The 12,784-nt window shown below is 35.6% G+C and overlaps 2 protein-coding genes and 1 long non-coding RNA gene across 3 annotated transcripts; 2 read left to right on the top strand and 1 right to left on the bottom strand.

The window, feature by feature from the left end:
- Nucleotides 1-3,512: 3,512 nt before the first annotated feature.
- On the top strand, nucleotides 3,513-4,555 carry LOC145630186 (uncharacterized). The gene is made up of 3 exons (XR_014112022.1): nucleotides 3,513-3,616; nucleotides 4,099-4,156; nucleotides 4,254-4,555. It is a non-coding gene; the product is annotated as an uncharacterized LOC145630186 (long non-coding RNA).
- A 98-nt stretch (nucleotides 4,556-4,653) lies between these two features.
- Nucleotides 4,654-6,557, bottom strand: LOC145631658 (uncharacterized). The gene is made up of 2 exons (XM_081683790.1): nucleotides 5,908-6,557; nucleotides 4,654-5,612 (listed from the first exon to the last, which is right to left on the bottom strand). The coding sequence occupies exons 1-2, from the start codon at nucleotides 6,512-6,514 to the stop codon at nucleotides 4,840-4,842; spliced, it is 1,380 nt and encodes a 459-aa protein (XP_081539916.1). The 5' UTR covers nucleotides 6,515-6,557; the 3' UTR covers nucleotides 4,654-4,839.
- Nucleotides 6,558-8,588: 2,031 nt separating this feature from the next.
- LOC145631373 (uncharacterized) lies at nucleotides 8,589-10,217 on the top strand. The gene is made up of 2 exons (XM_081683441.1): nucleotides 8,589-9,145; nucleotides 9,227-10,217. The coding sequence occupies exons 1-2, from the start codon at nucleotides 8,589-8,591 to the stop codon at nucleotides 10,047-10,049; spliced, it is 1,380 nt and encodes a 459-aa protein (XP_081539567.1). The 3' UTR covers nucleotides 10,050-10,217.
- Nucleotides 10,218-12,784: the final 2,567 nt, after the last annotated feature.

Genomic DNA, 12,784 nt, shown 5'->3' with positions numbered 1-12,784 from the left:
TCATACTATATGCAACCACATCCCGTAACTCAAAGTTCTTCTCCATGATATATGCATATGATAGGGCAATCATGGCCAGAATTAACTGAGCCACGATCATTGCAAGAGTGGCCACAGTATTAGTGAAGAAGCTCATTTATGAAAACACAAATATTTATAAACTAGTAATTTTAAGAAATAATACTGTGTGTAAATAATAATGTACATATATAATGTGATGGCTATGGCTCTTGGTCTCAAATTAGCAGATGCGAGGAGTTTATTAGTAGTGGAGAGTGATTATTATTAATTGTTAGATGGAATATTGCATAATGTTATACAAATATATTGTATATATTGTACTGTTGTTAAAATCTTTCACTACCCATGCATGATATGATTAGAGTTTCACAATCATTCTCCAATAGGGGTCGTTTGGTTCGCATGAGGGAATCGGAATGGAATGAACAAAGGGAAAGACAAGGAATGAAATGAAAATCCCCCAATTTTGGAGTATTGTTTGTTTTGAATAACAAAGGAATGGAATGAATGGAAGACCACCACTCCAACCACACACCACCACCACTCGCCTTCACTTTCAACCATTTTTAGCCACCACCCAGCCACTCCACCCACTCGCCGCACCTCCTCCACAACTCCCCCCCTTTTCCGCCCCACCACCACCCCTCGCCGCACTGCCTTGATCTCTCCTCCCCTGAAAAAACCTCCCCAAGCCCCAAAAAACCCTAACCCCGATCTCCTTTGACCCCAAAATCCGCCGCCCAGCCCTCCCACCACCCTCGAAACCCTAGCGCGAGGTTTTTTTGGGGCTTGGGGAGGTTTTTTCGAGGGAGGGGAGGGCGGCGAGGCTCGGGGGAGGGTCGGCGGTGGTCGGAGGAGGGGCGCAGTGGTAAGGGTATGGGTGGCGGTGGTCTGGGCTAGTTTTCCGGTGGTGATGTGGTGGTGTGAAGGTGGTGATGTGAAGGTGGGTAGGGGATGGAATGGAAATACCTAGGGGGGTGGGGAATGAAGTTAGAGGGATTTGGGGGTATGAAGGGGGTAAAGGGAATGGGAAAAATGGGCTAACAAACAACAACAAAGGGAATGAGGGCAGTTGATTCCCATTCCCTTTGATGATTAACCCCAACCAAACGGCCCCTAAATTTCTTTTCATTATCCATGCATGATAAGATTAAAAATATGTACAAGATGATGTGTATTTTTCTGATTGGCCATACATTTAGATAATTTAAGAATATTTCCCACTTTGTTCCATGCCCTAATTAACAATATATTGACTTGATCATGCATGAACTCAAAAAAGTCATTTCAAATTCATCACAATTCAATTTGATCTATCATATTATATGCCATAAAATCTTCAAAACATAAATAAGAAATAGAAATTTTACTGTAATATATAGTGTTGTATTCTTTTGACAAGAAAAAGGATTTCGCGTGCCGAGTTTTAAGTGTGATTATGCTTTTAGTGTATGTGGTTTGTTTCTCTCTAGAGCTCTGATATTTTGGAGGAGAAAATGAAGAAGAGAGAAAGTGAGAGATCGAGGGAGAAGAAGCAGATCCAGGTAGTTGTTGCTTGCATTGTTACAGTTTATATTACTTCCTCCGTTTTTTTATTATTGCACCATAGGGGTTGGGTACAAATATTTTGGTAGTGGAAAAAAGTAAGAGAGAAAGGTAAAAATACAAAATTGCCCATGTGACATATTGATAGACTAAAAAGTAAGTGTGAAAAAGCAAGGGTATGTTGGGTATTTGTAGTGTGAACACAAATAATTTTTTTCCTAAAGAGAAAATGGTGCAATATTTGTGAAACTTCCTTAAAAGGCAAGTGGTGCAATAATAAAAGAACGGAGGAAGTATATAGAGTGTCACCTTATGTATAAGCATGTAATTAGCATCAATCTTTAGGTGTGATATTAGTAAAAACCCCTCCCACCCTAAAAATACAAAATACAAAGGAAATAGTCTAAATTAAAATATAGTCTAAATTAAAATATATGTAGTATTATTATGATCAATTTATTTGACTATTTCAAATTTTTATTTAGAAATTTAGACAACATGTCCCACTTTAACTAAAGACATAGTAAAAAATTAACGTTGTTCTTGCAATTCTAACCACTCAGAATTGATTTCCAAATCCGAATTAGTCTAAAAAGTGAACCGGGTAAAACCCCCTCCCACGGTCCCACCCAAAAAAAAAAAAATGTTGATGCTCACTTGCTGTCTTGCTGACCTTGTTCTTTCTCTCTTTGACTGTTGTCTTTCTTCCTCTTCCTCTCCCCTATCGAATTTTCATTGCATTGTTCAACTTTTCCCGCCTTTTCCTTCTTCCACATCTCCAATTCCCCATTCCTTCATTCTCTTTTTTTCTAAAATTTCCGTAATCAATCAAGTCTCGTTCAAGTATGGAGCGCAAAGGTCTGGTCTACAACTTCAATCCAGGTCTCGTCAACATTTTATTCAAAGGTTAAATTCTTTATACGAGCCTACTGCCTACTGTTAGTCCTCCAAAGGTAATTCCTTTTTTCTTTTTTCGCTTTTAACTTTGTTAGAGTTTTGATTGAACAATTTCATTTAAAATTGTGATTTTTGGGGTTTTGTGTGTAATTAATTTGAACAAATAAATAAATTCTAGGTTAGCATTTCTTTCATTTCCTTTCTCTTATTTATTTATATTTGTATTTTAATAGATCCATTGATGAACTTCTTAATCATTCAATTTTTGGGTTTTCTTCCTCTTTGATTAGTTACCTGTTACAACTTTTTTTTTTCTTTTTTTTGGGGGGTATGTTGAACTGAGCATAATTAAAGATGTTGCTGTTATTATTGTTGGGTTGGGTTGGTGTTTCGTATCTTTTTTTAAGGTCAGGGATTAGTTAATACTCGACACTCGTATGTGTTAAAGTTGTAAAGAGTTGTAGGGAACTAGGTGTGGTATGGAATTGACATTTAGGAATATAAGGATTTATAGGTTTGAACAGAGGGAAGGTGGGACTTGGGAGTGCTTCCTTTGGAAGTCGGCACTCACGTCATGGGTCATTGACTGCTGGAAAATGTCTGGTGGTGGTGTTAACGAGTAACGACTATGGGCCTGTTCTCTTCAGCTTAATTTCAATTCAGTTCATCTCAGTTAAGCTCCAGTTGAGTTCATAATTTAGCATTCTTTGCTCTCAACCTACTGATAATATGCTCTTGTTTTTTTGCTCCTTTACCCCCCCCCCCCCCCCCCTTTTTTTAAGGGATTGCTGAACTCTTGTTGACTACAACATTGAAAAGGGTTAGCTGCTCTGCTTTTGCTGCTTTCCCCTTTTTTATTGGTTAATTTCTTGTGATTATATATAGTCATGCCTAACATAGTAAAACGATTACACCTCAATTCTGATAGAAATGAATTAATCTACGAATGCTTAGTACTTTGTATTAATTTGTTTCTGGTTCTGTAATTGATTTTCTGCTATACTGCTATCCATATATTTGATCATTTGATTAAATATTGTGCAATTGCAGAGGCTACTCTTCATCTGGTCCTGAGGCTCCGTGGTGGAATTATTGAGCCTTCTCTGATGGCCCTGGCTAGGAAATTCAACCAAGACAAGATAATTTGCCGCAAGTAAGTATCTTGCTTGTTTTAATGTTCTTTCTTAATTTAAAAATTAAATTTCTATGGCGGAGGTTTGCAGTTGGCATTGATATTATCTTGTGTGCAGTCTCATTTTGTTGATGGAGCATCCTCTGAATAAGGCTCTAATAGTCTAACAATGAGCTTATTTACAGTCCAGCTTTTAAACTAATGGCTTGGTTGAATTTCATGAGGTCATGACTCATGAGCACAGTTTTATGAGCATAGTTCAATCTTACATGTCTTTGATCCAGCTAATTAGGATTAGATTTCCTAACCGGAATGTATGGACTGAGAGTTCTATCTTAAACCACATTGAGTTGCATTACAATTAGATTGCATGCAAATGTTCTCCAATGTTAGCTCTGCTCATGATCATAGCAGTGTCTTGTTGGTTGATGGCGCACTGTTTTCCATCACTACAGCTTTATATGACCTATGTGTTATTATTAATTCGATCTTAAATCTTTTAGGTGCTATGCTCGCTTGCATCCTCGTGCTCAACTGCAGGAAGAAGATATGTGGCCACAGGTAAGTTGATACATTTAGCTTTTAAGCTAACAAACTTACCCTTGATTTTTCATGTCTGTTTTAGTTTGAAATTGAAAAGTTTACTGTTGGTTTGCAGTTGAGGCCAAAGAAGAAGATCAAATAGAGCGACCAGTTGTTTGCAGCTAATGGTCGGGCAACAGTTTCCATGGTGTCGGTGTTCGCCCTGTTCGGACTAAGCTGTTAAACTATGGCTTGTAAGTTGTAAGGGTTTACTCAAATTAGTTTTAAAACATTTGATCTTTTACTTCTAGTAGTATTACTATATTTATATCTTTATGTATGGCGTACATCTTCTTTAGTAGTCTTATTTGTCCAGAAATCAGATACTTTTGTTGCCTTTGGTTATTGAATATTCATATTAGTAAGACAATTTGCATTTATTAATCTGTTAGTTCTAGTAGGTCGATTCTAATGGCCAGTTCAGGCTTGATCAAGGTCGATTATAGTTATCAATTAGTCGATATGTTCGTATGTTAAAACAAAATATTGATAAATAATGTATTAATGTAAATGTAATCACCTTACAATCTTATTACAAAATAACATAATAATGTTGATTTTTTTTTGTATGACTTTCAGCCATGTACATTCACATTATTAGTGAGTATTGATCGAGTTTAGAAATTTATAAATTTCGACGATCTTAAAATTATGTTGATGATTTATCTCTTGCAAACAACACCACGTCCACTCATGCCACTAGCACAGTTCATGCTAGCAAGTTCCATGGTCTCAACTGAAGTCTCTTCTTGTCCACCAACAAACCTTGAAGCCAAACAATCGGTGGCGAAAATGCTACTGGTTGCGTACTGTCTTTCTCCTCCCATAACTGGCATGGCTACCCTCATATTCACTCGGCTCACGTAATCATTCCTGTATGTTTTTCCCAATACACCATCAACCTTTCCGGTCAATGAGTAAAACTTAAACCCGAGATCAAGATGAGCAAAACGATCCTCATCAGTAATGTCATAGTTGTGTACCCTAGATTCTTCGTCGGTAATAGGTACAACCTTAGCCGTGATCCTAAGCTTTCCTGGAATTTCGACGACAATGTTGTTGGTTTCACTAGTCCTTGTTACGGTGACTTGTGGCATAGAAGTGGATGACCATTGAGAGCCTAGAGTCTCTTCAAGGAATATGGGTTCTTCGTCGAAGGCCAATGAGAGACGGTCTTTGGCATCATCCCATGTGCCGGTCTTCCTAGCACCAAAGAATAGACGGTGGTTGTCGAAGAGGATTCCAATGGACTCAACCCATGTAAAGTCACGGCCCATGTTTGCGTTTCTTTTTCCTATGAAGTGTGCGTTGATGTGGAGGTTGGGGTCGGTCACAAGGCAAAATTGTTTATCCTTCTTGCCATGGAAGTAGAAGGTGATACCGTCACCTCCGATGAAACGAGGATCTTGGCATACGGCTCCTGGATAGTCACAATCTACAATGCAAAAAACATATAATTAGTAATTTGTACAATTTAAACGAGTTAAACACTTTGCACCAAAAAAAAAAAAAAAAAAAAAAAAACTGAACACTACTAAATTGAACAAAATTACAAAATAGTCAAATTATGCATGCCTCTACTAGCTAGTAGCTACTAATAAAAAGTTATCATATAAATGTATGTCCAATATAACTTCGTCTTTAATGTTGGAGTAAATTTATAGTTGGCATTATCTTTTAGCTTGTGTTGTGGTAATATGTATTCTTTAGTAGAGTAATATATGACTTACTGCAGACAGGCTTGCAAGTGACACAATCAACTTGGCACGAAGTAGGGCAATTAGTGGGACAAACATGCTCTTGATTGTAACATTGTCCGTAATTCTTGTTTCTGCATCTAGCTCTATTCCTAGAGCCAGCATTAGAATTAGGAGGAGTGTAAGGTTTAGGAGTAGAGGGTTTTGGTGATGGGGTAGAGGGTTTAGGTGTTGGGGTTGATGGGGTAGAAGGAGTCGAAGGCTTAGGTGTGACTGGTGTTGGTGGGGTTGATGGTTTAGGTGTTGGTGTTGAAGGTGTTGGGTAATATATCGGTGTTGGTGGGGTTGATGATGAGTTATGGGAGCTTGATTGTTGTCCTCCTCCTGCAGCCGAGGAGCCAGATGCTGCTGCTGCTGCGGCAGCAGCTGCTGCAGCTGCAGCAGCGGCTGATGATGCTGACGATGTTGATGATGATGACGCTGTTGATGTTGCTGAGGATGCTGCAGACGATGCTGCAGAAGATGCTGCAGATGCAGCAGATGAAGCAGCCGAAGATGCACCTGAAGATGATTGTGACTCGACCACAGCAGCCAACAACAAAGCTAAGAACCCAAGATAAATGATCTTGGGTAAAGCCATTTTTTGTTGATCAAGTCTTGCTACAATTAAGAAACTTATGTATTAATGTTGTAGTATGAGAATGAAGATTTGATGAGTGATATAAAACACAAACCAACAATGGCTTTTATAGAAGTTGTAGGCGTTGACTGTTTACTATTAATCACTAGCATCATCCTAAGATTTTGGGTCAAAAGTTTAAATTAATACAATATATTTCTTGAAGCAAGGTAGCTATGTCATAATAAGTATTACAAATGTATCCACCATCAAACGTTATGCATTAAGCTAGATCAAACATAATTAACGGCTCGATCGTGATTTTCTAAAATTAATGATTACAATTTTATGCTTGTAAGTATCTAAAGTGTAAACACACACCAACACACAACATAAAGGACCTTTGATTGTTAATACTGCCATTGTTCTGCCTTTTTTTTTTTTTTTTTTTTTTTTCAATTATACAAATTGGAATCACTTTCATTTAAAGGAAGATATATATAAGGGCTAATTCTTTATTTTAACAAGTAGCAACAGCTTTATAATTCAGCTGAAATGATTCTTATGTATTTATGAAGTTGATTATCAAACAATTATGGGTATGAGCAAAAAGGTATGCTTAAGAGTGAATAGTGTGATGACTAGAATGATGCTTCATCTTGCAAAAAGCAGTACTTAGTCTTGTCAGTCAAGGGTAAAACCAAATTAAGCTAATTAAACTTGCTGTTTAGCTTTGGTTAATAGAATTAGAGCTGTGAAAATTGGTATAGATGACTACAAACTAAGCAACTGCGTTGCATATAGGATATAGCCTCTTAACCATTTATAAAGGCCAAAGACGGACTTATGAACTGATCCTATGCCATTTATTTTTCTCGGATATGAAGAGATGATTAAACTCACTTAATTCACTATGGAATTATGAATTGATCCTATGCGATTTTTTTTTTTCTCGGATTTGAAGATACATATGATTAAACTCACTATTCACTATGGAATTATGAATTGATCCTATGCCATTTATTTTTCTCGAATTGATCTTGAGTATTATATACAGCCATAACTTTGTTTACTTCATCCGTATCTTTATCACTTACTCAATTTGAAATTTATATTTACTAATGCATAATTTTGAGCATGATTTTTTTATTTTTTTTTAACATAAATGGAGTAATGGTAAAAATTATAAAAAGTTATATTTTGAAGATATATACTTGTATATTGAGACATGTCTATATCAAGTTATATGAATATGAATCACATGTATAGTTAAAAAAAAAAAAAAGGTTTGATTATAAACGAAAGCCCAAATTAAAATGTGCAAGTGTATACGAAGCATTAAAGAACATAGGAAGTACTCCGTAATAGATTTTAATTATACTGCAAATGATACGCGAAAGGCAATGTCAAAACTTGAAATTGAGAGATTAAGCTCCATGGATTCTAATTTCACCTTCATAACTCCCATTTAGAGCTAAAGTCTAGATAAATTCTCTTAGTACGTATTTCCTATTGCATTAATCAAAGCTGGCTACAACTTGTATGGCTGCATCATCACTGAGCTCAACATAACGAACTATAATAATTAATTACAAAATTAAGCATCATATTCATATTGGTTGAATTGTTATTCTCGTAAAGTAAGCTTTTAATTCATGTCAAAATAAAGAAACAGATCATCTCTTCCTTGGATTCCAATTTAAAATACTGTACAATACATTATGCCAGAAATATTATTAACAATAACTTTTTTATTTTAAAAATTCATGAACTTTTGATAAATACAAGCTAAATCATAATTATGAACAAATTGTACTGTTATTAAATTTTTTATTTCCAACCGTATTGTTAAATAAAGTCAACTACGCAAGTGTAAGTTTATGACTCATTTTGAAGAAATAAGTATAACTTTTGACCCAACATCTTAGGAAGATACTAGCTTAGTAATGTAATGTTAAACGGTCAACGCCTAAACATCTATAAAAGTCGTTGTTGGTTTGGTATTTTATATCACTCATCAAGTCTTTCTTCTCATACTATAACATTAATACATAAGTTTCTTAAGATTAGCAAGACTTGAAACATCAGAAAAATAATGGCTGTACCCAAGATCATTTATCTTGGGTTCTTAGCTTTGTTGTTGGCTGTTGTGGTCGAGTCACAATCGTCTTCTGGTGCATCTTCAGCTGCATCATCTGCTGCATCTGCTGCATCATCTGCAGCATCGTCTGCAGCATCCTCAGCAACATCAACAGCGTCATCATCGTCAGCATCATCAGCCGCTGCTGCAGCTGCAGCAGCTGCTGCCGCAGCAGCAGCAGCATCTGGCTCCTCGGCTGCAGGAGGAGGACAACAATCAAGCTCCCATAACTCATCATCAACCCCACCAACACCGATATATTACCCAACACCTTCAACACCAACACCAGTCACACCTAAGCCTTCGACTCCTTCTACCCCATCAACCCCAACACCTAAACCCTCTACCCCTAAACCTTACACTCCTCCTAACTCTAACGCTGGCTCTAGAAATAGAGCTAGATGCAGGAACAAGAACTACGGACAATGTTACAATCAAGAGCATGTTTGTCCTGCTAATTGCCCTACTTCGTGCCAAGTTGATTGTGTTACTTGCAAGCCCGTCTGCAGTAAGTCTTACATTACTTTTAAGAATACATATCACACTACACTAACCAAAAAATTATGCTAGTGTAAATTTAGTCCAATATAAAGTTCACTTATTGTATTGATTACTAATTATGTGCTTTCTTTTTTCATTGTAGATTGTGACTATCCAGGAGCCGTATGCCAAGATCCTCGCTTCATTGGAGGTGACGGTATCACCTTCTACTTCCATGGAAAGAAGGATAAACAATTTTGCCTTGTGACCGACCCCAACCTTCACATCAACGCATACTTCATAGGAAAAAGAAACGCAAACATGGGCCGTGACTTTACATGGGTTGAGTCCATTGGAATCCTCTTTGACAACCACCGTCTATTCTTTGGTGCTAGGAAGACCGGCACATGGGATGATGCCAAAGACCGTCTCTCATTGGCCTTCGACGGAGAACCCATATTCCTTGAAGAGACTCTAGGCTCTCAATGGTCATCCACCTCCATGCCACAAGTCACCGTAACAAGGACTAGTGAAACCAACAACATTGTCGTCGAAATTCCAGGAAAGCTTAGGATCACAGCTAAGGTTGTCCCTATTACCGACGAAGAATCTAGGGTACACAACTATGACATTACTGATGAGGATCGTTTTGCTCATCTTGATCTTGGGTTTAAATTTTACTCATTGACCGGAAAGGTTGATGGTGTATTGGGAAAGACATACAGGAATGATTACGTGAGCCGAGTGAACATGAGGGTAGCCATGCCGGTTATGGGAGGAGAAAGACAGTACGCAACTAGTAGCATTTTCGCCACCGATTGTTTGGCTTCAAGGTTTGTTGGTGGACAAGAAGAGACTGCAGTTGAAACCATGGAACTTGCTAGCATGAACTGTGCTAGTGGCATGAGTGGACGTGGTGTTGTTTGCAAGAGATAGTTCATCAACATAATTTTATGATCTTTGAAATTTATAGATTTCTAAGATCAAATCATTAATAATGTCAATTTACGAGGCTGAAAGTCTTGAATTTTATTTAAGATTCATCAATTTGTAATAAGGTGACTCTACATTTACATTAATACAATACTATTCAATATTTTGTTTAATTACATACGAGTATAATGGCCATATGTTGTGTGTATTAATTACAGGCCACAGTTCTTATTATTAATTAAGTTTTTTTAGGGCAAGGTAATTAGAGGTGACAAACAATTCACTCTAATAGCAAGCCAAGGTTTGATCATGTCAACCAATCAAGATTTATATGGCATTAGGTTGGATTTTTGAGTTTGTTTGAATTTAAATTTTACTTTCAATATTCCCGTCCAAAAAAAAAAAAATTATAGTTCAATATTAGTCGCATATCAATTTCATATCATATGAGTGATTAATGATTGGGTTAAAAATGTGCAACACATGTTTTTAATGTAGTTCATAAAAATGGAAGTTAATAAGGACATAAGGTAAAAATAATATAGGTCAATAGTGCATGATCACGCAAGCTTCATTTGCTTTTATTTATTTATTTTGTTACTATAGTTTAGGATAAGCAAGGACTAACCCATTCCAAAGCTTCAAGAAGTGGTTATGATCCCCTCCAAATTCGAGGTCTAAACACCGAACCTAGGATAATCCCAGCAGCTTGTTAGATTGATTTGTAGCAGCTAGAACACCACCCACGCCTTTTTGATTGGGTTGTACTAAAGAAACTTTCATCATCGAGCTAGGGACAACTTTATTACCTATCGTGACATGAAACATTGTAATTTGATCAACTTGGCTTGACAAGAAGTAATGTTTGAACGTGTTATTGACTAGACATATACTTCGTATGTTTCTAAATAAGATAACTTATTCTACTCTGATCCGTATATTGTAAGGTATTAAAAATTACATTGATAATGATTTTACTACAATATCATAAACTTGATAAATCCTAGGAAAGAGAGATTGATCGAGGGATGAGGTGATAAGAGGAATTAATTTCCTTCATTTAATGTTTAAAATTTTTGAAGAAATTTATCTCACGGCCCTTAATCCTAGCTAGTACGAAAATTTTGAGATGTTTTTGCTAGTTCTTTTTTTTTTTTTTTTTTTTTTTTTTTTTTGGTAAAGAAAAAAAATAATGTTTTGCTAGTTTAGTAGGAGTAGAGTTTATTATTATTAGTAGAATTTTTTTTTTCCAATTATTATTATAACTCTGCTCTTTTTTTTTTATTTTTTTTTTATTTTATTTTTTTTTTAATTTAATTTAATTTATTTAGTTTTTATAGCAAACCTGCAATGGGCATGGACGCATGGTGGTGCATGTTGTCAATTATTTGCTTTTTATTATCTTTTCTATTGGTCAAACTGACCCTAATATTAAAAACCACTTAACCTTAAGGATTGAATGTGCTTTTCTTTCCATAAGATCAATCTCAATTAGTTTGATACAATAGTGCTACTATGACTTACACATATGGTTTAGATTCAAGACGATTTTTAACAAATTATCACTTTGATTATACTGAAAGTGAGGAATGTCTAATGCCCCCCACCCACACCCAAAAAAAAAAAAAAAAAAAAAGAAAAGAAAATTTAGCTAATATCTTTACAAACAATGTTACTGATTTACCTATGATTAGATTCCTGTTGGCCAATTTTTTTTCGAATCAACTTACTTTTGTTGAAATTAAGTTAGTCTATAATTCAGTTAATTTGACTTTTATCAAACAAAATTAATTATTACTCCGTATTTATTAAAATAATCATCATCTAATCAAAACTTAGTTCCATTGATTAAAATTATGTTTAATGATAAAACAAATTATAGTTGATTACAATTTTTTTTAATTAGGGTCTGTTCATATTTACTTATTTTTAGTTCAGTTCAGTTCAGTTCAGCTCAGCTCTAATCAGTTCAGTTCAGTTCAGCTCCAATCAGTTCAGTTCAGTTCAGCTCTTAATTTCTCTCTCTCATAAAATATTCATTTCAGCTTAGTTCAGTTCAGTTCAGCTCCAATCAGTTCAGTTCAGTTCAGCTCCAATCAGTTCAGTTCAGTTCAGCTCAATTCAGTAAATATGAACATGCCCTTAATTATAATTTAATACAACTGATTTCATATTTTTTTTTTTTTTTTTTGCTGATTTAAACTAATACAAATAGTATATATTTTTGCTTAAATCTAATTATTTTCATTTAATTTGCATATGACCGACATAAATTATTTTTTGCTGAATTTAACATAGCTCATTTTGCTTAACACGACTGTATTGACTTGAAGAGGGGCCGGTAAGATATAGAGTTGCACCGAGCCCCAAGAACCATCCGTTGTATAATTGGAACTAGTGTACTCAACCAAACCAAGCAATCTAAGTACTTCTCGTGTAGTAGCAATCATTCCAAGTGAGTAAGTGACACTCAATTCAGCTCCTCTACACCAATTGATCATAGCTGTAAAGATGAATGTTCTCTTGCTTAATGTGGCTTCTTCCATAAATACAGCACTTGAGGCCTAGATATATTTAGGGAGTACGGACTAAGTAATTTCTTTATGTAAGATAACAAATCAGTATCTTTTCTCTTAATCCTCAACTTACACTATTCAAATATTTATTTATTTTCTAAATTCTCAAAACCGTAATTATATGGTAAACAACTTCATTAATACATAATCATCATTATTCTG

This window comes from Chenopodium album, chromosome 5 (genome assembly GCF_948465745.1).
Source record: "Chenopodium album chromosome 5, dcCheAlbu1.1, whole genome shotgun sequence".
Lineage (NCBI taxonomy): Eukaryota > Viridiplantae > Streptophyta > Magnoliopsida > Caryophyllales > Amaranthaceae > Chenopodium > Chenopodium album.
The sequence above is the reverse complement of the archived record's forward strand: the minus strand, read 5'-3'. Positions and strand labels throughout refer to the sequence as shown.

Coding starts and splice junctions, on each gene's coding strand:
- LOC145631658 (XM_081683790.1), bottom strand. CDS start 6,514: ATGGCTTTACCCAAGATCATTTATCTTGGGTTCTTAGCTTTGTTGTTG. Junction 5,613..5,907: donor CACTTGCAAGCCTGTCTGCA/GTAAGTCATATA, acceptor TTTGCATTGTAG/ATTGTGACTATCCAGGAGCC.
- LOC145631373 (XM_081683441.1), top strand. CDS start 8,589: ATGGCTGTACCCAAGATCATTTATCTTGGGTTCTTAGCTTTGTTGTTG. Junction 9,146..9,226: donor TGCAAGCCCGTCTGCAGTAA/GTCTTACATTAC, acceptor TCCAATATAAAG/TTCACTTATTGTATTGATTA.